This window comes from Gastrolobium bilobum, unplaced genomic scaffold (genome assembly GCF_033153095.1).
Source record: "Gastrolobium bilobum isolate Gb01-03AN ecotype WA unplaced genomic scaffold, APGP_CSIRO_Gbil_v1 utg86815, whole genome shotgun sequence".
Lineage (NCBI taxonomy): Eukaryota > Viridiplantae > Streptophyta > Magnoliopsida > Fabales > Fabaceae > Gastrolobium > Gastrolobium bilobum.
Genome location: NW_026899499.1, coordinates 24,306 through 51,658, shown reverse-complemented (window position 1 = coordinate 51,658; position 27,353 = coordinate 24,306). Strand labels below are relative to the sequence as shown.

General features: G+C 34.5%; 1 protein-coding gene across 1 annotated transcript; it reads right to left on the bottom strand.

Annotated features, from left to right (window-relative positions):
• Positions 1-4,834: 4,834 nt before the first annotated feature.
• On the bottom strand, positions 4,835-19,490 carry LOC133290734 (protease Do-like 10, mitochondrial). The gene is made up of 8 exons (XM_061488868.1): positions 19,073-19,490; positions 18,635-18,880; positions 15,916-16,111; positions 13,022-13,281; positions 7,560-7,687; positions 6,212-6,415; positions 5,499-5,549; positions 4,835-5,072 (listed from the first exon to the last, which is right to left on the bottom strand). Exons 1-8 carry the CDS (start codon positions 19,488-19,490, stop codon positions 4,857-4,859), a joined length of 1,719 nt encoding a protein of 572 aa, XP_061344852.1. The 3' UTR covers positions 4,835-4,856.
• Between the last annotated feature and the right edge of the window lie 7,863 nt (positions 19,491-27,353).

The window sequence follows — 27,353 nt, the reverse complement described above, 5'->3', positions numbered from 1 at the left end:
TGTGATCCAGCTTGATTAACTTTAAATCGTTGTGATTTTTATCATTGCTATAATCCACCTGACCTGAATTTTAACTGAATTTTCTTTACTATTGATTATTAATGGTATGGTTTAGGTTGCGGTTGTACCTTGTCAGAGGGTTTTTATAATCCTTATTCTAGATAATGTCTTTCTTCCTAAGGGGTTGCTTTGAACTCTTTATATTGATATTGCAATTGCAATTGCAATTGCAATCCATCCTCTTCTTGATTAGGAGCTTAAAGTCAAGCCTGTAAGTGCAACCCGTACAACATTAACTACGTGCAGGGGGGTGAAATAAAATCAGCTCATATTGCTTTTGGATAAGGAGGGGTTAGGCCTGGCGATTGCCCCCTCCTAAGCTCATATAAGCCTTCCTCTTAGACCCTCCCTATTCAGACTTAAGAGAAAGGTAATGTAGCATAAGTATGTCCTCCCTAAGCTCTGCCTTTCAATTTCCGTTCTTATTATTTCTCATGTACAACGAAAACTTTGGAGAGTTTTTTCAATTCTGGTTATGTATTGACCCGTTGTATTCTTACCCTGCCTGAGTTGTGTAAACCTTCGCCCCCTCCCCCAAAACTTTATGGCTTCGCCACTGGTTTGGATGTAGGGTGGGAAGGGAAGAAGGAAGAAATCAAAGAAAAAGAGAAAAAGAAGGGAAATGATTTTAAAATGTGCCCAAAAGTGAATAAGGGACGTTTTTTATTTATTTATTTATTTATTTTGGTAATAACAAAGGATGGTTTTAATTTAGAGGATCATATTAATATCTCAAATTTTCTGTGTGTTCATTTTTACAACTCCTAAACGAGCAAGGTTTACATAAAACCTTCCATTCCCCTCCCTTATCATTCATTAGAACACATCCTTAAGCATTTATAATTTAATATTGTGTTCCATTAAGACTATTCTGTTTATTGGGTTCTGTTTTTAAATCATCATCATTTCATCTAAATATCAGACTCAAGCAATTAAAATGGTTTATGCATATTTCCGTTGAATCGGATTGAAAGGCGATACACTATCATTATTGGAAGCTATCCATATTGAAAGGAGATATAGGCTTAATGAATGTTACAAATTCATCTTATGCATTCATTCCAAAACTTGTGTACACACTTGTTTGTTGCTGCTAGTTTAAACAGTTCTTTCAAGTTTCAACATTTTCATCATCTCCTGACACAAGATGTACAGACTACACTATAAGATAATCCATCCCTTTATTTTTATCAAATTAATGTTCTTTGATGATTTGAAGGTGTTAGCCTCGATCATTCTTATATTTTTTTAGTAGGTGTCTGTTTATTTGATAAAAGCAATGACATCCTTTGTCAAATTTGTCTTTTGAACCTTTAATTGCAATATTTGACTATGAAGACTGAAATGAGGTGTTTTGTGCACTTTCATATTGGTCTGTTGCATGCATCATATCCGCAAACTGGAAAGAGGCAAATATTGGCATTTCAGTTGGTTCTATTCTGTTATTATATAGTTAGAGAATTTCATATAGCAGTTGAAGCATCCGGGTAGTAATTCACCTTTAATGTTCCATCTTGTGGTTTTTAAATATTATGTCTATTTGTTCTATGTTAGCATCATATGGTCTGGCAATTTTCAAATTAATGACATGAGAGAGCTACCTGCTTGCTCAACTTGTAGTCTGGCAATTTTCAAATTAATGACATGAGAGAGCTACCTGCTTGCTCAACTTGTACTAATAGGCAAGCAGCTTTCCCGACTATATCTTGGGTTTATCCCTTGTCCATTTTATGATATGAAATATGAATAGATTAAGCTCAGTTGGATTTATATAATGGGAGCTTGTTTTTGTTTGAACTTAGTTGAAATTGTTGATGTTTCAATAAATTAGAAGATTCGTGATTTTACATTCCCATGTGGGTTTATTTCTTCAATATGTTAGATATATGCGAACTCTTGCAATTATGATCTGATTTTGTACAAGACATCGTATTACGAAGTATTCTTCGTAGTGTCGTATTACTTGCATTGCTAATGATATACAATACTCTCCTCTTAGCATTGCAGTTATCAACTAGTTGCTTGTTAGATACAAGAGCAAATAATTTTGAGATTTTAGAATCTTAAAGGTGTTTGGATAGTTGTGTGAACCATCTAAACTTTTAAATTGGTTAAAAGGCTGTTTTTATCGTAATTAGCCAGCTTTAGTTCTGTGTTCAATTATGAAAATTTGATATTTATTGGAAATTTCATGGCATACATTTATGTGAGATGGCATCCTCTGTATAATTTCCTATGTTTCACTATTATGATATGAGATGGGATTCTATCATGTATGATGTAACATTTTATGTCTTGACTAGGTAACTTGAAATGATCTTAATTGGTTATAGACAAATCAATAATTATTTTTTGTTACTATCTATCCCAATATTATTTTTCCCGCCCCTCTCTTATCACCGTTATTTATTTATAAATTTTTAAGATTCTCTCATATGAGTGATCATGTTAAATAACACATTAGATGATTCATTTTTATTATGATATTCTGTTTCAAGTAAATATGTAAAATGATTACTTTTCCTTGGTAATAACTTTTTAATTCAAATATCTAATTGAGATGGAATTAGTATGTTTGAAAAGCTTGTATTATAAGATTCCAATATAATTAGAAAACGTTACCTATGTTATCTGATTTTTTATACTAAATTAGTTTAGTTTTTATTTTAAATTAAATATTAATGCATTGTAGATATACAAGAAACATGATTCATAAAAAAGATATGATTAATTCCTTTCCATTAGATTATTATACGAGTGGAAAGTATACATTATAATTTTTCCGACTAGTTCCATGTAATATATATGGGTTTTATAAGAGTTATGTTGTAGGAAAAGTGATTGTGTAATGTTATAGAGATTCGTTTTGCGTGTCTTAATTTTTTATTTATTTTTTTGTTTTAAAAAGTGTTGGCTCCATAAAATGTTGTGAGTGTAGGAAAGTTTGTTGTGTTATGTTAAAGGATAAAACAAAAATCCAATATATATATATATATATATATATATATATATATATATATATATATATATATATATATTGTAGTTAGTGCTTAAGGCATTAAACAAAAGAGTTTTTGTATGATACCAATCCAATGTATGTCTAGTAAGTACTTGATAGCACAAATAAATAACTTTTTCAACTATATGATTTTGTCACTGAATATGGTGATACTTAATATAATTTGATCTGACTAATAGGAACCTAGATGTAATCAACGATTTCTTCAATCTTTGCCATCAGTATTGAAAATGCACAATGAGTTATTGATTCTAATAAGTAACGGTTGAAAAGGTTTTCTAAAAAGTTTAATGTTTCTATATCCTTTCATGGCTCAAGTCTAATAGACTAATAGACTAATAGACAGATTTATAGTATAATGAAATAATCTTTTTTTCAATTCATTAACATATATTATATTTCTATCATTATTTTTCATGAGTAGAGATTTTTCCTTTTTAGTGTACCTGAGCTCTGTATTATGTAAAAGTATTCCTTGCTTAGCCTATCTTGGGAACTACATTCCTAGGCCATAGGAATCTAATTTTATGCATAATGTAAATAAGTGGGCTTTGCTCCTAGAGGATCCCATTAATTTTATTCACGTAGAGAGAAATTATTGATAGTTCCTTTATAATAGAATTTAAAATAGAGTATAACAATATAGAAAACATAAAAAAATATAAATCTTAAAATTTAGACAAAGCTACTAAAAATTTAAATAAGGCAAATATATTTCATACGTATATTTTGGTTTGTAGATTTTAACTTCGTAAGAAGGCAAATAAATTTCATTCATACAAGGAGGATAACATTATACTACTGAGTAACAGTGTGGGGCTGCGTTTTTTTTTTTTAGTACAAGAGTGGGACTGTCTTTTATATCCATTTGGACCTCTATATATGAGAAAAAGGAAAGAGAATGTATTCTTGAATTTCCCCTACCAAAATGTTGTTAATCTGGGTAACGTTGATGAAAAATAATTACTTTGATATAAGACTGGTGAGGAATGTCAATAAAGTGACAAATGGTTGCATTGAGAACATTCAATTTAAATTTTGTTCCCTTGACAAAATCAATTTTGCAAGTAATCTCATTTTGCACTTAGATAGTTTGAGAACTTGTTTTTAAGGACTAAGAAATTTGGTGTATACGATGAATTTTCTAAAAATGTTCCTTCCAAAGTGAACATGTAAAAGTGTATTTATTTTTAAATTATAATATGCTAAGATCTCAATGCACTTCAAATTTAATTAATGATAAACATATATTTACTTATTCATTTATTAGACTTTTCCAAAATTTTCTATTGGTATGCAACGCAGGCATTCTTCTTAATTGCTTATTTTAAAAACTTTCCTTAATGGCTTGCATGTCATTATTCTTGGTCTGGCTTTTTCAAGGACTTTTCGGAATGGTCTCTACCTTGCTTTCCTAAGTGTAATTGGCTCCACTATCTCAATGTCGGAGACAAGGAGGTTAATATCATTTTTTCTTCTTCCAAAGCCATTATAATCACTTTCAGATTCATAAACATCTTGTATTTTGGAAATTACATTGAGAGCCCCATTTAGAGTGCTTTCACTCGTTTCAAGAGTTGTAACCTTGTAGGGTCAGTTTAGTAAAGAAACCAAAATATTCATGAAACAGAATGGTTAATGGTTATACAAAAAATCCACTAGTAAAGTCTTCACAATTTTAAGAGAAAATCAATCAGACTGTTACAATCAGAAACTACGCAGTAATACGCTGGTAAGGCTCATTACAGTCTCTACATGGGCAAGTCAGTCCAAATTGTTAATTATTCGGAACACCCATAAGATCGACGGACATTGACGAAGGTATTCTGTGTCGCTTCAAAATTCTAAAAGTGGCAATTTTTGCCATTCCATAGTTCAAGACAATGACCCTATCGTCGTCCAAATCAAACCGCAAGCTGTCTGTGCCACAGTTTTCAACAAGTTGGCATAAGTGTTCTAGATTGTCAATTTCTATTCCATTAACCTTCAAAACCTGGGTAACAGAATGAAAATATTAAAGCAAATAGGCATTAAAAGAACATCCATTTTAACTAAACAATATTAATATTAAGTTCTAACATGGATCAAAATGTGTAGAGAACTTTTTTATAAGAAAAGAAATATAATTCTGATGAACATTAAAGTGATAGACCGTTAGTTTTCTACATCTAATATTTTTATTTTATTTTATTTTTTAAAAAAGAAGACAACAATCTGCCATACTCGAACTGCTATTATCAACTAAAAAATTTGGTTTCGAAGGATAGCACTGATGTTTAATAATTTCTAAAGCAAATTTTAGTAAGGATGGACGAAGGGTTGGCCATTGCATCTACTATTCTAGTGAATAGAAACTACGACACGACCATTACATGATTTATTCGATGAATAAATAACTAAACCATAAACAAGTTGGCACCTGTAGTTCTGCGAGACGCTCATATCCAGCGTTGATATCATCCATCAGTACCTAAAACGAATAAGATATTAATAGAACCAACTCCCAAACCAAATATCTGCATTCATTTGCTGAAACAAACTCATAATGAATCTCTACGATATAGTAACTCATCATTTATCTTAAATTATTGTCTACCCTTATGTCTTCACTCCTTTTTCCAAACTATTTCTATTACAATGGAATTTTAAGATTAATTTAACATGGTAAATAAGATCATCAGGAGATGGAAGTTTTGTACTATCCATTTGAGTATATATAGATATATATATTCACAATAGCAACAAACTAATATCTTGCGGCCCTAAGCTAGACATTTTCTGCGACAGCATCATACCCCAATCGTTCTTTAGTCAGGCCAAGGATATAAAATTCACGTGGGGTTAATCATGGCAATGAGCTTTAGAATGGCGGACCCTATGCTTTAATCTCAACAAAAGAAAAATTATTGGAAAAGCAAAGGAATGAAGCACAAGAGCAGATGATACTCCTCCTAGAAGAAACCAAGAAACACAAATGCCTGAGCAATCGAGAAAGACACAATGGATGATGGACCCATGCACCGTCTTGGCAGTCACTGGTTGCATGATCGGTGTTGGGCAAGCACACGACAGAGATAGGAATTGCAAACATCAGTTATGTACTATATGCACTAGAGTTAAAAAGATGCTAACCTGAGACAGGATCACAAGTTGTTGATTTGCTTTCTTGGGCAATTCCCTCAATGCCCGTTCACACAGCCGACGAGGTGAAGTATTATACCAGTCTTCCCCATACTCGTGAAGGTATGGCTGAGTGAGTGGGACAAATACCAGACCAGCAAAAATGTAATAACTTGGAAGTTTATCGAACTGATGAACTGGAACTAAGGGTTGGATCTGAAATATTTACAGCATTATATTTAACAAAACTATTGTCCACAACCGATTTGTATCAGAAACAATTGTAATAAGTATAACAAAACAGTGAAATATATAGTGACTGAAGAACTAGAGTCTGGAACTAAAATTCAAGGTTCTACAAGTTTTTAGAGGTAAAAGTCATGAGTAGTTTTTCACACTATTGAAATCTAACATAAAATACCATCTCTTTAGCATTTCCTCCATCAAATAAAAATTTAACTGTGGATCAACAAGGACAGAAATCATCTGTACTTTCTTTGTCCCACTCGATAGAAAAAGTATATTAAATAAAAGGGTGGAAAGTACAACCACAAGTAGGAAAAGATATCCTACAAAACAGAAAAAATAAAAATAAAAATAAAATCAAAGAACATGCAAATCAAGAATGTAGCACAACTGCTTATTCCTTTGCATTATCCAAAATGGCAACTTCCTGAAAACAGTCATTACCAGAACACCAAAGACAGGCCATTAGCACAATCCTATCCTATAGCAAGTTGAGCAGCACAGAAAGTCAACGATTGTCCTTGTAATAATTCACACTTGATTCAAATATAGTTTTAGTTTAGAAAGTAGAATAAATTTAGTACAATTCCCCAAATTGGAGAAAAGGCAACAACCATCAGAGTTATAGTGTTATAAACTTATAATCAAGCAGTAATTCACAACAGTAAATCCAATTTTTCATGAGAGAACCAAAGTACAAGAGGCTAATTGTCAAATTATCTGTGAGAAGGAGCACAAGACCTGATTACCACAAAATACGTTCATTAGGAGATCAGTTTAGATGATATGTTCACTAAAGCTCTTCCGTGTAGGGAGCATAAACTGTTAAAAGCACCCTTGGAGCACTCGAACCAGAAGCTTAAACCCCATTATTAACCAACTTGATGTACACTGGAAAAAAGTCTTTTAATGAATTATTTAACTACTGAGAATATTCCAACCACTGAAGTATTCCACCCACTATCACTCTGATGGTTGTTGCCTTTTCTAGCCTCCAAATGGGGAATCATACTAAATTTATTCCACTTTCAAAACTCAAGCTATATTTTAATCAAGTGTGTATGACAAGGACAATCATTGACTTGGTAAACAGAAAATATATACAATAACTTACAGGTTGGAGAAATATACTAAGTTCATGCTCTTTGCCATCCCGCAGAACTCTGAGCATTGCTTTTTCATTAGGCTGCTTCATAGACACCAAGTGATCAAATGTTATCCGTTCTCTATTTCGGAAAGGAACTGCAGCATGTTTCATAAAGCAATTCATGAAAGTTGTGCAGGGAAGGAAGGAAGAAAATTTTCTCTACTTGATGGTGATGCTCAACGATTTGTAAGAAAATAATTAAATTTACTTGTTTCCAAAGACATCACATATAGGAAGGACATCCTCAACATAGGATAAAGAGAAATCATGTCAAAATTCAAACTCATCCATCGGTACAGCATTTCCAAACAATCCTCCAACCTCCCGCATATAATATGGCAAGCAATTTATTAGTGGACCCATTACAGAATTTTGTAGAACCTGACTGGTAAAACTCAATCATGCCAAGATACATCATGGACATGTTGAGGTGATACAATATTTAATTGTAATCATTTGTACCTAACAAAGTTATTGATGAGCAATGACTGCAAGAAAAACAAAAAAACAGAAATATACAAACCTGTTTCAGTACAGGGGGTTAGATATAACAATTACAAAAGAAAGGATCGTAGAGAGCTAAGCTGCATTGGGGTACATGGTATGACAAAATTTTTAAAACTTGATATTTTGCATGAACTGAGTGTTATTAAACCCGACCCGGTCAGGGTACTGGGTCACTGGTCGGACCGGTTGACCCGTATATATAAAAATATATATAAAAATAAACATATAAATTTAATTTGTATTCTCCATGTCTAAAATGAATTAAACAAGATTCACTAAATAAGTTCAAACTCAATCACACTTTTACAAGTTCATAAAGCACAAATAAATTAAAATCCACGCTATTACTATGTCAATTTAAATTGCAACTCAGAATCCTTATAAGCATATCTCTCAATGACATTCAAAAGGCCAGATGTTGTGAACTCATATTTTTCAAATTCATTTACATTGAAATGACATATGTCACAGTCTCTTAATTTATTATTCCGCAAATTGCTTCACTATTGGAAGCTGAAATTTGAGGTCATTGTAAAAGAGTATACTACTAGCAAATAAAATTACAAAAATTTTTAAAATGAATTCTACATTTTTTCTGACAAGATGAAACAATTTTAGTTTTTGATTTTTTTATTTCATTTTATTTATTTATAAAAATACATGACTTGACCGAGTCATAGGGTTTGGCAGGGTTTTGACCGAGTCTGATGCATGGCAGGTCCAATGCTTGACATCGGATCGGTTCGCCGAGTTCCGGGTCGGGCCGGGTTTCACGAAATTGCTTGTACTTGAGTGATATCAGACACTTACATATCAAGTGAGTATCTGATATATACCTATTTGTACCCAAAATGTCCTAGTACAGGATCCTTATAGTATGTTATACTTATGACAATCATTTAGGAGTACCTAAGCATTATAGTATATAGAATTAAGTATGTGCAGCACTATTAGTAGTAATAATAAAATACATAAACTAATATCCCAACACTTCGCTCAAGTTGGAGGATGCCAAGTTTGTTAAGAATAAACCTAACCTAAGGACCTCTAATAAACTTATACATATACTAGTTGATCGTTTGACGTGTTTCTAACTATGTCGCTAGTAATTGGTCACTTTTTTCTTCTCTCTCTTCACTTTATTTTTCTTGTTGTCACCCTAGTTGATGGTCCGAAATTGTCTACCCAAGGCATTGGTCATATTTCACTCACTTCACCTATATCTCTAAAATCATTCTTATTCATACCTTGATGTCCTTTTAATTTGATTCCTCAAGTAAGCTTATAGATCCCTTAATTGTTGTTACAACTTGTATTCGTAATGGCGGGCAACCTTTTGTATGAAAAGTGTATTCTCCAAATTCTTGCCCCTGTTACACTTTAGAAGGGGGCAAGCCACAAAGGCAGGATGGTTTTGTCATCTAATTTTGGAATGATTCTGTTATGATCTAATTGCAAGGTATTGGACTTGAGTCCCACATTGGTTATATGAGTGACTAATGTAGGGTTTATATGGACTTTAGGCTCTCCTACCTCATGGGCTAGCTTTTGGGACGAGACTCTCCTAAGGTTCGTTTCAATTGGTATCAGAGCCTTCCACTATGTCTCTCAAACGCAATCGAGCAGCGCAGCTGGTGACGTTAGCATTGCAGTGTTCGCCCAGGGCTAGTAAAAGACCAATGCAAAGCCAGCCCGAGTGGACACCGGGGCTGCGAAGCATGGTGGAATTTGACAATCTAATTACAAGGTATGAGACTTGAGTCCCACAATAGTTATATGGGCGACTAATGTGCGATTTATATGGACTTTGGGCTCTCCTTCTTCTTGGACTAGCTTTTGGAATGAGGCTCTTCCAAGGTTCATATCAGATTCCTAGACTGTTAAAAGAGTTTGATACTTCCCCAACAGGGGGGGAGGGGCGAGTTCATGCAGGGGTTTTTCGAACCTTCAAAAGGCTTCCCCAATAACTTGAGTTTGTAGCAACATGCAATGTTTTCCAAAGCAACAAATATCTAGCTTCCTCACCTATGGGTCTCTTACAACCTCTTCACATTACCAATGCTATTTGGAAAGATTAAGTATTAATAAAGTTCAAGGAAACGAAAGTAGAAAGGGAGAGAAAATGATACAAAGAAAAAATGGCATATGTCTGAACTAATTCTGAATTAATGTGAAATGAAAAGAAGATGCAAGAGAGAGTACAACAAGTTCTATTTATAGAACCAAGAGCTGAGTTAAGGATGAGTCAGCAACTAACTAAGTCTAACAGAAACTCTAACCAACCATAACAAAACACCAGAAAATAATCACATGCAGTAAGACGCAAAGTAACACCATCTAAAGGAAAGGTAGAATAATGCTCTATTCTACTTATACTCTAATACATCACCTCAAACTCAGGATCTTTAAGAATGTAAGGCATAATCAAAGATGCTGAGTTTGCTTCTTAATTCGTTGGATATGCAAGCATGATAACTTATATGTTGTTCTATATCTCCATGAATCTAGAAACTTTTGTTTGCATTGTATCATTTAGTCTACGTATCGGAACGGATAACATTCGAGATTATGCACGATTATACACGAAAGATCCCTTTTTGGCTCTCCCTTTAGCCCTCTGTCTCTTATCCTTAGGAGGTCTTCCGACCAAGTCTTTAGTCAAAACCCTCTCTCGCAAAGAAAATGTCAAGTTCCATATGTTTCGTGCGAGTGTGAAGAACACGATTGTGAGATAGTGCCACAATACTCAAATTGTCACAATAAACCACTAGTGCAGACACGGTCACACATAGTTCACATAAAAGAGATTGGAGCCACAATATCTCTACACAAATCAAGGCCAGGCTCCGGTACTCAGCCTTAGTGCTAGACCTAGCCACCAAAGTTTTTTTCTTGGACAACCATGAGACGAGATTTGGTCCTAAGAATAAGTAAGCACCTGAGGTTGAACGCCTGTCATCCGGATCACTTGCCCAATTTGCATCGCAGTAGGCAGTGAGGGATAAAGGGCAGTTAGAGACAGCTGATTTCAATCTCAACCCGAAGGAAATAGTGCCCTTAAGATATCACAAAATTTGCTTCACAGTCTTCCAATGATCCATAAGAGGCTGAGCCATAAACTGACAGACTTTGTTAACAGTAAAGCTTATCTTGGGTCTAGTAATAGTGGCATATTGAAGAGCCCCAATAATAGACCAATAGTGATAAGGTTCATCATAGAAGTTAGAGCCATGCTTTGAGAGTTTACAACTAAAGAGAATAGGGGTGCAATGCTCTTGGTTGCATTTGTAGTTTCTTAAGGTGAGCATGACGTTTCCAATATATATATATATATATATATAGAAAATTGTTTCTCATGTTACAGGAGATAAAGTTATCTCCTGCAACCCCAAAACTACGTTGTTTTGAGGGTTGAGGGAATTAAGAAGGGAGTTTTGGTAATTATTTTGTTTCTTTATTATATAAATTTTAACGGAATGCCCCTCATTAATTCTCCTAGCTAACCCTCAAAACTGCGTAGTTTTAGGGTTGCAGGAGATAACTTTACATCTTGTGACAGGAGAAACGATAATCTCATATATATATATATATATATATATATATATATATATATATATATATATATATATATATATATATATTAATTTCTAGTCCGGAGAACACAAATTGTTAAAAATAACGATTGATAAAATGGGCTTATTTTTCTGTTCCAAAGAATAAACTATTTGCCAGCTCGGGAAGACAAATTAATAGAAATAAGAAATAACTTGTATTTCTTAGCATACTATTTATTAAATACAGACATCATAGAATGTATTATCAACATTAAATAGACATTATTTTTTTAAAAACACTATTTATTCAATACACTTTCTCTCATTGGGTATAAAGTATCCAACATATTTTTTTGCATGAAAACTCTTCCGAAGCACAAAAATAATAAAAAATTATTTCTTTCCAAAAACCTTGTCTAAGAATAGAAATGTTGTGTTCACAACTTTAATATTAAAGATTGTAAATCATGCATAAATAGAAGGTTTTATCCACGATTTCCTCAAATAATTCACAAATCCCTCTTGTACAATAATTATTGGTTTTCACCTATATTATTCAATCTCCATTGTGTAGTACACATGGATTTCACTAAATGTCTCTTATTTCCTATTCTCTTAACATTTCTAAATTAAATTAAATTTCAGCAAAAGTGAGTCTGTGCATTGTCCAAGCTATAAGCTCAGCGAGCTATCATGTGAGAGGGTGTATTAACGATATAAAAGTATAAAACCATTCATGTATATTCATCTAACAACTTAAACTTTTAGGTAATTGATTCACACTATAAGTGGTCTGTAGTTCAATTATTGTCATCCTCATTCTTCTAATATAAAATTGAATTTCAACACAAGGTAGATAGGCATTTGCATTGTCCACATCGCAATCTCAAAGAGTTTTTGCATGGGGAGCGTGTTAGAGATGTAATATTTAAAATAAAAAGTCATTCATTTGGCCTCCACCTAATAATTTAAACTTTTGGGAGAGTTGATTCAAACACTTCTCTCATATATCTATCATGTTTTATATGTTTGATTCTCCTAAAAAACTGTCAAACATCAACTATCAACTGCTCTCACCATTTAACATCTTCAGCCTTAAAGATTCAAAAACAAAAAAGATTTCAACTCAAATTTAAATAAATCTTAAACCTCTATTTTATTAAGTTGATGCTTACAATGCACACAAGCATAAATAAAGCAAAGACAGAAACCCATATAAATGAAGTAACTTACGTGTATATTGCCATGTTTATCCTTCCCATATCATTTAGCTCTTAACCATGTATGGAGTTGAGACTTCTCAAAGGTTTTCTATACAATAAATAATGGATAAACAAAATTCCAAGAAAAAGAAAAGAAAGAACACACCTGTACCATCATTTGCTATAGGCACACCGTCAAATGAAAGTATAATATCATCTTTCTTCAAAACCTTGTATGCATCTGAAAGTGGATTAATTTTGCTTACAAGAACCCCAGTCATGTCAGGTCGCATGCTAAAATGGTTTCTGATGTGAACATTTTCAGTAGTCTGGCATGACAAACCCAAAGAGCAAAATCCAATATATTTTCCATTTTCTTCTACACCGGATATAAAATGCTTTATTACAGGTACAGGTATTATGTAACTGCAACATCCAATATGAAAGAACGTAAAGTCGTAAACAAGTATGCAAAATTTATGTTTGACCAGACAAACATAATATACAATGCTTCACGTTGGTTGGCACAGTTGTGCACTTGATCATGTAACTTGGTAGATATCAATGTTGTCAATGGCAACGCCATAGTAGAATGGCATGCTAGGTTTTTACCCTGCCGCCATTACAACATCCCACCATGTAAGGTTACTCATGGAAACCTCTCCATTTTTTCACCTTTTTGAACCATTGGGCTTGTAATTTTTGGGCTAATTAGGTCTTTCAACCTTGGTCCACCACACGCACTCTTTCACATCATCATTCTTCTCTCTCAAACATGGGCTGTGTTGCCCATTAGGTTTCAGGTCCATCAAGTTGCTCTCTCACACATGGCTTGTGCTATTCTTTAGATTTCAGGTCCATCAAGTTTCACACTCAGTGAAGATGATCTTCACAGAACTGCATGAAACTCTCCTTCGGTATTGGTATCTTTTTCTTATCGCTGATCCTCCTGAATTTTACTAACAACTCCTTATACTTTATTTTCCAAGCTTTCACTTTGTCTGTTTTTTTTTTTTTTAACTTCTACTGCCTCTTTTTATTATTATTATTATTTGGTTTCATCTTGCACATAATCTTATTCTCGGTCTCACAAATTACTCTTTGCTTTTCACTTAATCACTTCAATTTTTATACACTATCTCTTTCCAATTTTTGCAATACCTTGTTCTGTTGTTTGCTTTTCCCCCCTCTAAATTTGTTTTCTTGTAACTTTTCATCATCCCTCAACACACATTTTGTTTTTATCAAATTCCCATTTTATTACTGTTATGGGTTTTTATATAAAAGAGAAAACTACAAAGGTTCAGAGCAGATTCTAATATAACCACACAGAGGGAACAATAGTCCACTAGTTAGTTAGGCAAAGTGTGTATTTTGTGGATATGTATAAATAGAGGTATCGATTGTTGTTTGGAGAGTGGTGTGTAATTTTACTTTGAATGGCCTTAGTCTCATTATGAAGGAAACCTTTCCGTTGGAAAAGCCAGTCTCAAATTGTTTCTTTATTCATCAATAAAATTCCATACTTCTTTTCTTTCTTTTCTTCCCAAATTTATTTTGGTGAGGCCATTCTTCTACTCTATAAGCCGTAACAATGGTTCGACCTGCCAATCTTAAATTAATGGGACAAATTCAACCTAAGCTAGCTTAGAGGTTCTAGAGATGTCATTAGAAGAGTTCAAATGGGAAACCAATGGTTCTCTAAGGTGTATAGCATCCTAAAGTTGAGGGAATTGAAGAGTTTTGTTCCACGGTCAAGTCGTGGATGCAAAAAATCGAAGGAGATGTTTGGCAGGACAAAGACACAACTGATAGGAACATTGTGAGAGACAATGATGGCCACATCACTAGCACTAGGTCTTCTAATGGCCATTCTTAAACTCATAAGGTAGAACTTTACCGTTTTGAAGATAGTGCCCCACTTGGTTGGATAGCAAGGGAGGAATTTTTTTTTTTAACTACAAGATATTCCTCCAACATATGAGGTTCAGATGGTGTTTGTATGTATGGAGGGGGAAGTTGTTCATTTGTTTCATTTTCTAAGAAAAAAGACTCCTAATCTTACTTGGGAAGCTTTAACGAAGGCAATGATCCAATGCTTTGGGGACAAAATAAGGGAGAGTGCATATGAGCATCTTTCAACCCTGAAAAAGGGAGGATGATTTTGTCAAAGAATTTGAGGCTCTGATTGCTCAAGCTCCTGATATCAACGAAGAACACATGTTATGGAGAGCATTGTTATATGTGTTAACATAAAAGAGCAAACTCTAAAGGTTCAGGGGGTATATTCTAGCAGGATCATATAAAGGGAACAATAGTCAGTTAGTTAAGCAAATTGTGTATTTTGTGTATCCATATAAATAGAGATTTAGATTGTTGTTTGGACGATAGCGTGTAATTTTTCTTTGAATGAGCTGTTTCATTTTGAAGGAAACATTTCCCTTGGAAAAACCAAACACTTGTATTGTTTCTTAGTTCATCAATAGAATTCCATAATTCTTTTCTTTCCAAATTCTTCTGGTGTGGTTGCTCTGCTCTATAAGTCATAGCAATTACTCTGCTTTTGTTCTTTTTAAACTCCTCTATTCAAAGGTCTTGTTCTTTTTCAAGGTCCTCCACCACTCCACTCCTCAACTGACATGATCCATCATTTATTCCTCTCCTTATGATGAGCTAATTTTCCCAGAAAACCTATTATTATAACTATGGTTCTTGATATAATTATTTGATCTTTATATTCACTTTTTTTCATGGCTTCCTTGTTCTGCCATTGGCCATCATGCCATCCATCATAAAACTATGGCTGATTTTTGGCCTATTGCCATTGGCAGTTATACACCTTTGACAACATTGCAAAGAATAATTTAGCCCCAAATAAAGGGGGGAGGAGGGGGAAGAAATGACATATTTTATTGGAACACTGTACCTCAAGGTTGCAGATTCAATAATAGAGCGAAACTAATATATATGAAAATAAAAAATTACTGGTATATTAGGAGGTTAATGAATCTTATGTTTTGAACTAAGGAATACTAAAGGCTAAGAAAATTAAATACTTACCCAATATTCTCAGCACCTGAAAGATTTTGGAATGCTACTCCAGCAACCTTATTTCCCATAATAGCAGGGCCACCACTATTCCCTGGATTTATGGCTGCATCGATCTGTATTGCCATCAACTGTGATGCTCCGTGTACATATTGTGTAGGTTCAACCCTTGAAACAATCCCTTTAGTAACTGAAATGTTGTCACCACCTGCAAAACAGAACCTATATTAACTATTCAATCAAATGTGAAGTCACCTCTGCCACAAGGGTTCACAGATTCCCATGGAATGCATACCTCATATAACTTTACAACAATGCCACTTGTTTGAAAGTTTTTTATTGGTCTTTTTAGGATAATTGGATAAAAAGAACTTTTTAAGAGAAAGAAGAGAAGTACAAAAAAGGATAAGAAATCCCCAAGAATCCCTCCCCCAAGGACAAATCCCGGGACATAAGGCTCCCCACTTTGTGAGGGTAGGGGTGAAGGTCGACTGTACATAGCCTTACCCTCACATTTTTACAAAGCGACTATTTAAAATACCTGAATCCGTGACCTTCCAGTTATAAAGGAGCAACCTTACTGATACTCCAAGGCTCTCTCCCCCCCCCCCCCCCCCCCCCAACACCAAAATCATCCAAAAAAAAGAAGGTGAAGCAAACAAAACAAAAACACTAACTTGAAAGACCCTCCAGTTTTTTTGTACATCAATAACAAAATCCTACTATAACTTTTGAAATCCACTCTACAAAAAGGTCATCTTCTGTTCATTCTTATCCTTGACTACCAGAATCCATTAATTAAGTTGGGGCAATCCATCATTGTAACAAAGTCTATTCAGGCAGATAGAGCCTATTTCAAAGTTGCTATAGAAGGGGACAAAGGATCAAGTGGTCTCATTCTTTGCTAACCCCTAAGTCAAGCTTTGGCTCAACATTAATCATAGGGTAAACATCATAGAAGGCAACCTCTTATCCTTTGTATGGTCTAATCTGTGTATTCAGTCATTATGGAAGTTTAGATCACTCTAAATATGGGAGGATCTATTTATAGAGTACATAGGAGGCTTGTTGTCCAGGCATGGAGTATAAAATAAATATGAGATCAGTTGTACCTGATCATATCAGACATTTAACAAACTAAGTAACCTGTTATCAGATCAACTAAATGAAAAGACCTAATTGCCGGAGCAACAAAGATGCTATAGACTCTATTGAAGTAGATACAAACCAAGCACTAGCACCATAAGTAGATTCAAGTACAAAAAGTATAAGACAATACAAATATAGTAGAAATATATGCATAAAGTATATACAGTAGAGAAGATACATATTCTCGGATACATAGGCTCTGTTTGAATACTGTTCTGCAAAACAGTTTTTTAGTTTTCAGAACAAAAAAAACTAAAAAACTCGTTTGATAACACCTGTTTTGTAAAAAATGTTATGAAAACTATAACTGTTTTTTTGTTTTTAAAATCAAATTTAGAGAACATGTCTAAGTTGTTTTTGTTTTCTGTTTTGGTTTTTAACTTTCAAAAAGAAGAAAATATAGAAAACAACTGTTTCCATAACTATTTTACAAAACAGTTTTAAGAACAAAAAAACCAGAACACAATCAAACAGACCCATAGCCTTCCCCATTCCCTAAAATCTATACAACAAAGAACTTTACCTGGTTTGAAAATAAATTTCAAGAGAGATTTATGTGAATTGGTTGAGAGTTTTGCACTCAGCATATTGATATTTATAAACATGGAAAATAAATACGATTTATATTTATAAGAACAATAATAAAAATGAACTATATCCTAAGATCCTAATGGTAAGAGGACGAGTCTGGAGCAGTCACTGCTCCTTTGAGACTAAAAAGTCACGAGTTTGAATCCAAAAAACAGTCTCTTTGGAAATATGCAACGGTAAGGTTGCGTACAAGGATTGCCTTCACCCTCACTTTCACCAGTCGGGGTTTAATGAGGAGTATTTTTTAATCTAAGATCCTAATATTCCCAATGCTTCATAAATTCCTATTGTTTCTAAAGCTAGAATAACTACTCTTATCAGTTTCATGTGACCGACATCAATGGAGTTTCCAATAATTCGTTTTGAACGTTTAGACCATAATAAGGATGTCAAGAATGGTATGGGGGAGTCCAAAACCCTTTGCAAGGGATACATCCACCTATGAGCCAAATGATAAAACACAATAAGTAGGCCGACGCCACATCTCAACCCAAAACCTTAAGGCTGTAGGTTTATAGATCTTTTTGCACTTATATGGTCATCACTTGATCTATGTCTAGCCGATGTGGTACTTCTTTACAACTTATACTTGAATACTTCCAACAAAGGAGGCTATCAATTTTCTAGCAGTATGCAATTTGTACAATATGATGCATTAGGTAGGACTATTGGAGAAGTGCATGGGTTTCTGTTTTCCCTTAAATGTCTTAAGTGACATGATTGTGCTTATGGCTTCTCTTTGGTGCTTTGCTTGGGTTGTTTCCAGGGAATTTCTATCACTTGGCATGCAAAGAAATTGGACAGCTTTCGTGTATTTCTCAGCCATTCTGGCTTGCTTATTTTCTTTTATTATTATTCATAAGGATGTCTCATCCTTCTTTTGCTACACAGATTTTCTTTTATTCCTAATGATATAATTATTTTATCCAAAAAAAGAGAGGAATACATCACAAAATATGTAACATAAAAAAAATCAACACTATATTCCTACCTTGAGGATATCCCACAACAGCAACAGCTTCTTGCAGAAATGGAATGTCTCCAAGCTCCAAGGGATTCGTACCATCCCAAAACTCTTCGCTCTCAACAACTAATACAGCTAAGTCACATTCATGACCGACAGCTTTGATTTCTGCTCTATACTTGGTGGGAGAGCCATGCTTCCTCACAAGTACAAACGAATGATCAGCTACGACATGAGCATTTGTAAGGATCTTTCTACCCGGAATTACAAACCCTGCATCACCATCATAAAGATTTTGAGAGAAAGAAAATAGCACCGAATTTAAAAACTAAGGCAAGAGGGAATAATGTTTCACTAAATTTACCAAAAAACTATCATTGTTGTCAGGATTTCTTTATTTGAGGCAGAAAAAAACAGACAATCATGTGCGTATTCTCGGAAAATCGGTAAGTAAAATTAACTGACCAGAGCCCATTGTTTCCCGCTGGGACTTGTTCTGCCAAGGAAGTAAGTAGTTGGGGCTGCAGGAAACAGTGAAAACTTTGACAACAGAATTCAATGCAAGCTCGACAGCTGTGTTATCCGTCGCATTGGCCTTACGAATAGGAGACTGAGCCTTCCCAATTGACGTTCTCCGGTATCTGCACTTATAGCTTTTGACGACAGGCGCGGCAGACGTCAAGATTGGCAAAAACAATCGGGTTACGCTTCTGATTATGGCGTTAGTTTGTTGGGTGAAATTGTACTCAACAAATGACAATGACTGCGAAGCAGCAATCTGTAAGGTCTTTGTTGTTAATGGAGCGAAATGGCAGTCTTTCAACCGATGGGAAGAAAGTGAAGAGGAGAATAGGTTCCGAACTACACGGACAAATGAAGCCATGATGGCATTTGCAATTTTGCATACCCGTTAAGTTAATGTGGCTCACGCCTGCAGGGTCGCTTCGGCTCAAATTAGGGCGCCATGTAAACACAAATTTTGGAGAATATTTTTAGGGTAAACTTTTTGGTTAAATGTTGATTAACGTTTATAATTTATAGGGTCATATTTATTAATTAATTATTAATTTTCAATAAATTATAATCGTTAAATTGACGAAAATCAACGTTTAAGATTTGGTAGTAAGAAAAATAGGTAGTAAGTATAATCTTTCCCGAGATAGAATATTGTTACTACTAAATTAGTGCTACTACTAATTTCACTATCAGTTTGTTTCATTGTTAGATCGATTATGTTAATCTAACGGTTATATTTATTTTCACCTTTGTATGGTTATGATTCCTCATATTTAATATGAAAACGTTAATATGGGAAATCATAACCATACAAAGGTGAAAATAAATATAAAATATTAAATATGAGGAATCATAATCATACAAAGGTGAAAATAAATATAACCGTTGGATTAACATAATCGATCTAACAGTGAAACAAACTGATATTGACATTGGTAGTAAACCTAATTGGTCAATATCCTATCTCAATTTTTTTTACCTTCGTAGCTTAAAATAATATAAAAAGATTTATTCCACTTTAAATTAAAGGATATGTTATTGTGCCTACTCTCATTTTACCTACTTTTGCCTACCCCTTTCGTTACCGTTCGATTATCATCTCATTCAACGATCCATATTTGTGATATAAAATAAACCTTTTATTCCCTTTTTTTCTTCTCACTTTCTCCCAAACCCTTTCTCTCTAAAGGATAGGTTATTGTGCCTACTCCCATTTTACCTACTTTTGCTTATCCCTTTCGTTACCGTTCGATTACCATCTCATCCAACGATCCATATTTGTGATATAAAATAAACCTTTTATTCCCTTTCTTTCTTCTCACTTTCTCCCAAACCCTTTCTCTCTCCTCCCCTTTCTCTCTTCCTCTACCATATACCTTTTTTTTTCATTTATCGTTAATCTCTACCTAGGAGAATGGCACGGAAGCATTTGAAATCAATTACCTCAGCATTTGAAATCATCGTAAATGGATTGAAAAATCACAACAAATGTAAATCACGATCCATATTGGCGATGTTGGCATTCTCTGGAACCATCACACTTCATCACATCCATGGTCAAAGAGTTCTCAGAGCTATGTGTGATTATGGTCCTTGTTTGTCGGATGATATTTGGCATTTTTTGAACAATGACCTTTTATATTATATTTCATTGGTGAACTCTTTACATTTTTTTCAATCCATTAACACTGGTAGTTTGATAGAAACTGATTCAGAAGGAGAAAATTTATATTACAATAATAAAAACAGAGATTAATGTATATTGACGATGATTTCAAATGCTTCCGTGCCGTTCACCTAGGCAGAGATTAACGATAAAGGGAAAAAATAGGTAAATGGCAGAGGAAGAGAGAAAGGGGAGGAGAGAGAAAGGATATGGGAGAAAGTGAGAAGAAAGAAAGGGAATAAAAAGTTTATTTTATATCACAAATATGGATCGTTGGATGAGAGGGTAATCGAACGGTAACGAAAGGGTAGGTAAAATGGGAGTAGGCACAATAACCTATCCCTTTAATTAATATCTTTAATATTATACACATGAGGTTTTAATTAAAATTTAAAAGTTACATAATTGTATTTCTATTTGTCAATATAAGATAAGGGATATTTAAATTAATTTAAAATTTTAAAATAATAAATAATTAACTTATTGTTCACTTTATATAGGAGATTTGAGTTACAAACACACTTTTTTAAATTGAAATAAACATGCCCCTAGAATTGATCTACAAGTGAGAGGTTTGGATAGTTTCTATGAGGTGATAGGTTGCCACCATTGTCTACAAAAAAAAATGAGGTTGATTAATTGATGATATGGTCTTAGTAAGAAAATATAAACTTGGAAATTGTTCATCCTATGTTACATGACATAACATGGTACAGTTCCAATTATTTATAGGGAAATTAATTTTGATGAGAGAAGAGATAAATAAAACTTTGGGATAAAGAATGAGATAATAATAATTAATTTGCTTTTAAACATTGTCATGTCAAATGAGACATGAGATGAATTTTTCCATAAAATCAAAGAACTAAATAACAATTTAATCTAAAAGAAAATGAGTATTGGACTATCAGCAAAGGGATCAGTTATATTGTCTATCAATTTAATCTTTCTATCCTTACTACTTTTTTGCCATCATTAGATTGAATCCAAATCAATAGTTTCTAAAACCACAATATTAAACAAAAATAACAAATCTCGCATTGTTATCAACTGTTGGGAGTTGATCGTACACCATTGGATGAGCTTCTCCTAGCGGACGGTCTGCTTCGACATCTCATCCAATAAGTTATGCCCCCGAGTTGGTAAAGCACGAAGAGGGTTCATCCTTCTAGTCAGGTTGAGCTTATGAAGCACCAGCCTGATGGGCTGGTTGGATCTAATAACAATGTGGTGTTCTTGAAAGTAGGAACATGATCTTCTGGCTATACTAGGGAGGACAAATGCTAATTTTTCCAGCTTCTTATAGCACAATTTGAGCCCTTGGAGAGCTCGACTCAAAACGTACACAAGAAGCTACCAGTCTCTCTCTCTCTCTCATACAAGTATCGCTTTTACGGCCTTGTCTCAAATTGCCAGGTATAATATTAGAGTCTCTCACGGGTTAGGCTTGGTAGATGGAGTTGCCAAGTAGGTTTTAATTTTTTTGAATGCAACTTCACACTTTGATCCCCATCTGTACTCAGCTTCCTTCTTGAGGAGCTTGAAAAATGGTAATGACTTCTCTGAAAATCTAGGTAAAAATCAAGTAATGACTTCTCAATATGTGGTATATCTATAATAATCCAAATAATTAAATTAAGTAATTAAGAATTATTTAATGGTTAAAAGAGGTTGATTAGATGAAGAATCTAATTTTTATAATTTAAGTTACTTTTCGGGATAATGAAAGTTTTGAGGTAAAAAAGCAATTAAGCAAAAGTTACCTAAAACTCAGAAATAATTTAGTGAGAAACTATTTCATGATTTTTAAAAGCTTAGAAACACATGTTAGATGTTCTAAGTCATTGGTTAGAAGGAATTAACAAGAAGGGTAAATGAGTAATTTATTAATTAAAGAGTTTGACTAAAGTCAAACACCATCAAAAGTGATTAAGACACTTGATTTCTTCAGAAACTCCCTTCTCCATCGTGTTTTCTTTCCTCCATAACTGAACCTCCATGCTTCACCAAGCTTGAAAACCCACTTTTTATTTAGCCATGGTCCATCAAAATGGTTATTTTCTTTCATGAAAGTTGTTAAGCCAACCATAGAAAGTAAAAGCCAACTATCATTTTCCACTTACAGGCTTTGTGTATGAAGAAAATCCATTTTCTTGAAGTTGGGGCGCCACTTTGTCTTGGTTGAAGAGGAAGATTCTTTCTTCCTTGAAGGTTGGTTCTTCTTCCTTGGTTGTTGTCCAGAACTTTGAGGTAAAAAGAAACAGAAAATGGAGAAAGATGTGTAATTGCTCGTGAGGAGTCTTGATGGTTGTTTACAGAGAAGGGAAGAGGGGTTGTCGCTTAACTATAATTACAACTGAAAATTAAACTAAGTTACTAACTACTACTAAGTGATCTCTTCCTTTCGGACTGCAAACCCTCCAGGATTCGATGATGTTTTTGTGTGAGGGAGGTCCTATTTATAGCTGGAAGAGGAATGGCAAGACTGTAATTCCCTTGGAGCTAGTTTCTTGAACGAGGGGACGGGACGGTGGCAGCAGAGTGTGAAGCTTGCGTGAATTGCTGAATGGAACAGGGTTTGGTGATGATTAGCCGTTGTTTGCAGGCCTTCCCATGTTTTGCTTCTGTTTTCAGCCAATGAGAACTCTTGATTCACTGCTCTTCACGTTTCCAGCTGCTCAGTTGGTGCACCGCCTTGCTTTTTAGAAGTCTTTAACTCTACGTTACCTGCAAAGTGTACAGAAGCATTAAATGAATGGAGCAGGTGCATTAAATGCGTCTCAGTCCGTTCCCCTTTTAATATATTTTAAAGGAATACGTTACCTCTGTTCCCCCACTGTGTTTTTGTCACAAATGTGTAAAACAAATGATTTTCATGCTGAAGTTGCTCATCAGATGAGGGAACGTATGGTATTTTGCCATCAAAATGGGCTTAGATGGGAACGAATTTACGACCCATCAGTCACATACACCATCATATACCATGAAACAATGTCCACACATAATAAACAGCCATTATTGTGAGTATAAGGATACGAACACAAGTTAATTTCACTTGAATCATCAAGTTGCAATTAAGCTCAACAAGTGTAAATGAGACCCTAAAGCATGCCATGATTGTGTGCACATGCAGGGTTATTGTCTCGGTGACATAAATACCTGTGTTATATTGAAAATTCAGCAATAAATTGCACTCATGTGAGGAACTTGTGTGCCATAATATAAAGAGTAAAACAATATAAATCTGAATTATGTGTAAGTCCAAAACCCACAACATATGTCAAGTACCTAGCCTACACGTCTTATGAATCTTGGGTATACAAAACCTAGACACAATAATTCATGTATATTCAGTAATGGCTATACTCATTGTCCACAGACCAGTATTAGAAACCCTCAACCTCAGTGGTTTATATCAAGCAACCATCAACTTCGTTATAGTAGAAGTTCCCAATTTTTCTACTAAAATTTAACAATAATTGAAGTTGCAATATATATATATATATATATATATATATATATATATATATTTGAAGGCACAATCAGCCCTTAAGCAAGAAGTCAGCAAAAGCAACAAGGTAATTCGCATGTGAAGCACCCAAGAATCAACTTTCAACTCAAATGCGAAAACCATAAAAATAAATAAAAATCAAAATTCTAATGGAGATGCACTGTCAGAGCCTTAATCCGAATGCCAAATTGCTACAATGTGATGGCAATTAACAAGAGAAAAGAGAATTAGACTTACTTTTTCTTTTCCCATTAAGGCAGAAAAATATATGCATAAGAATTATCACCACAACTAATACATAAGGAAATTGCTATGAATTGGAATTGGGTCTGTGAGCATACATTGGGTACCGGTGTAAAGAAGAAGGCGGTGATTCTTGGCTTAAGGGTGATCTGTGAAGATGATGGTAGGTTTTTTAGGAAGATCGGATGGAGAAGATGGGGTGGGAGGTATGGCGTCCGCGGTGGTGGCTTGGATTGTGGTCGGTGTTGGTCAGTTAAAGCTAGAGCTCTCCCAAGTTGACATCTTCCCTGGATCTTTGACTTTAGATGGCAACCCCTTTTTGATCACAACACTACTCTCTTCAGTTAAAGCTATTGTTTCTATCTCTCTGAGCTTATGCCTGTTTGACAAGAGACCCTTCATCAATTTTGCATAAAGAAGCATGTTCTCCAAAGCTTCTGAGAATGGAATGTTAATTTGCAGCTTTTTAAACATCTCCATAAACTTCGAGTATTGCTGCTTCTCTTTTATCTTGCTTTTTTCGAAGAGGGTATGGAGCTTTTGCATAAGGATCTGGTTGACTGAGTCCTGATGGAAGTTTCTTTATAGTTTTCTTATTACGATTGATTGCTCCTCCAAAGTAGGTTACATCATCATAATTAGGAGCCTCTTCTTTCTTAATACTATCTTCTTTTGTCTCTTCCTCTTTTGTTTCCTCCTCCTTTGGTGCTTCCTTTGCTACCTTGGCTTGGTTATTTTGAGGTTCAATCACCTTCCCACTCCGAGTAGTGATAGCATTACAATGCTATCTTGGATTAATCACAATGTCACTAGGCATTGTCCCCGGAGCTCTTTCATTCAATTGCTTGGCCAACTGTCTAATTTGAGTTTCAAGATTTTGGATTGAAGCCTCCTGATTCTTGATCAATGCCTCTTGAGTCTTGAAATTTGATCTTGTCTCTTGAATGAAAGCATTAGTGGCTGAAGCCATGGTCTCCACCAGTTTCTCCAAAGCTGAAGATGTACAAGGTTGTACAGTCATCTGGAGAGGAGGCCTGAGTTATTTCTCCAACCCGTGTTGTTGCTACCTTGGTAGTTGTTCTTTTGCGGGTTTCCCATATAGTTGACTTCTGAAGGTTAAGCTAATGGGCAATTCGCAGTCAAATGTCCTTCAACATATATGTCACATACGAATGGTTCCTCAGCATTGATGGCAGAGATTTGATTCTTAGCAATTATCTTTGTGAGATATTTCATCTGCTTCTGCAAACTCTGTTGACCAGTCATCAAGATGTCAAGTCTATCCACTTGCAGAATGCCTTTTTTGGAGCTGGGTACATCCTCATTCTCTTCAGCAGCTAATTCTCCAATGAGTTGTAAAGATGCAGCTGGAGCTTTGTTAACTAATGATCCATTAGCAGCCGCATTCAAGAATTTTCTATCAGCAGGGCATATACTATGGTAGAAGAGCCTCACTTTATATCATGCTTGAAGAGCATATTGTGGGCAAGCTGTAAATAAGCCTTTGAATCTCCTCCAAGCTGCGCCAAAAGAATCACCATCATGTTGAGAGAAATGATCAATCTCTCACTTTTTCTGCATGAACTTAGAAAGAGTAAAGAATTTCTTTCTAAATTTAACCACCAAGTCATCCCATGAAGTGATGCTCCCTTCAGGTTCATTCCTCAGCCATTCTTTTGCTCTTCCTTTCAATGTAAAAGGAAAAACTATCAGACGAATAACATCAGTGGTAACTCTATTATGCTTGTGAAGCCGACATAGTTCCAAAAATCCCGACACATGAAGATTGAGATCATAGTCGTCCTCCCCTGAAAATTGATTGTTCTAGAACAGTTGCAAGAAGGCCGGATGAACTTCAAAGTTGTTGGCCTGGATTGGTGGAATGATGATTGTAGAAGAGAAAGGTGCAAATGATGGGTTGAAGAATTGCTCCATGGTATCCTCATGTGGTATTTCTTCAGCCATAGTTGATGTTCCTTCTTGGAAGAGTGATCGGTTCACTCTTTCTTTTTCTTTTCGCTCCTTAGTTAGCCTTCTGTTCTCCCTTGCTATCTTTTCAATTTCCGGTTCGTAGAGAAAGTCGTTTGGATCAACTGTACCTCGCATAAACCAGGATTAAAAAAAGGGTAAAAAAAATAGGTCTAATCTTAAACTCCACAGATACTACTATTGTTGAGTTTTTGTCCCAGGAAACGGCGCCAAAAACTTGTTGCGAACACGACAAGTATACCGGTCGTACGAGTAATAAAGTGATTAAGTAAAAATATCGTTCCCACGAGAACTAAATTCAAGCAATAGTTTCGCCGTTTTTATCTAAGTTAGACAATTCAAAAGTAATTTCACAGGTAACCAATATTTAATTAAAAATCAAATAAAGATGACAGTAAAAGAAATTAATTAAAAAGCTAATTTGAAATAAAAATTGAGTTTTAAAATCAAGAATAAAAATGCAGTTAAAGTATACTTGACCTCCGATCTCCCTTGAGTAGTTTAAATTAATTTCAATAATACTTTATCCCAATTGTTTCAAACAATTCATCTTCTAATTACTAATGGGTTAAATCCCTAATGTCTTAGTTATTTAACCCTTTAATCTAATTGGAATCTTAATATCTTAGAAACCCTTTTTAGATTAAGCATTAAGCACGATGAATTATGAAAGTTCGCAATTCTTACAAGTCTATGTCTAGATCATGCAAGAACTGATATTTTCCCCTGTCAGGATTAAAATCTCAATATGTCTATTGTGAACCCTAACCCTCAAATCCCTATATGAGTTATCAAGTCATACAAGAATGCATAAAAATAAT

Bases quoted from the DNA above. Each gene is read 5' to 3' on its own strand.
- LOC133290734 (XM_061488868.1), bottom strand. From the start codon at position 19,490: ATGGCTTCATTTGTCCGTGTAGTTCGGAACCTATTCTCCTCTTCACTT. The intron at 7,688-13,021 runs GTGTGTTCTTTC...AACATGCTGCAG, and splicing joins TATAGCAAATGATGGTACAG to TTCCTTTCCGAAATAGAGAA. The intron at 6,416-7,559 runs GTAAGTTATTGT...TAAATATTTCAG, and splicing joins TTAGTATATTTCTCCAACCT to ATCCAACCCTTAGTTCCAGT.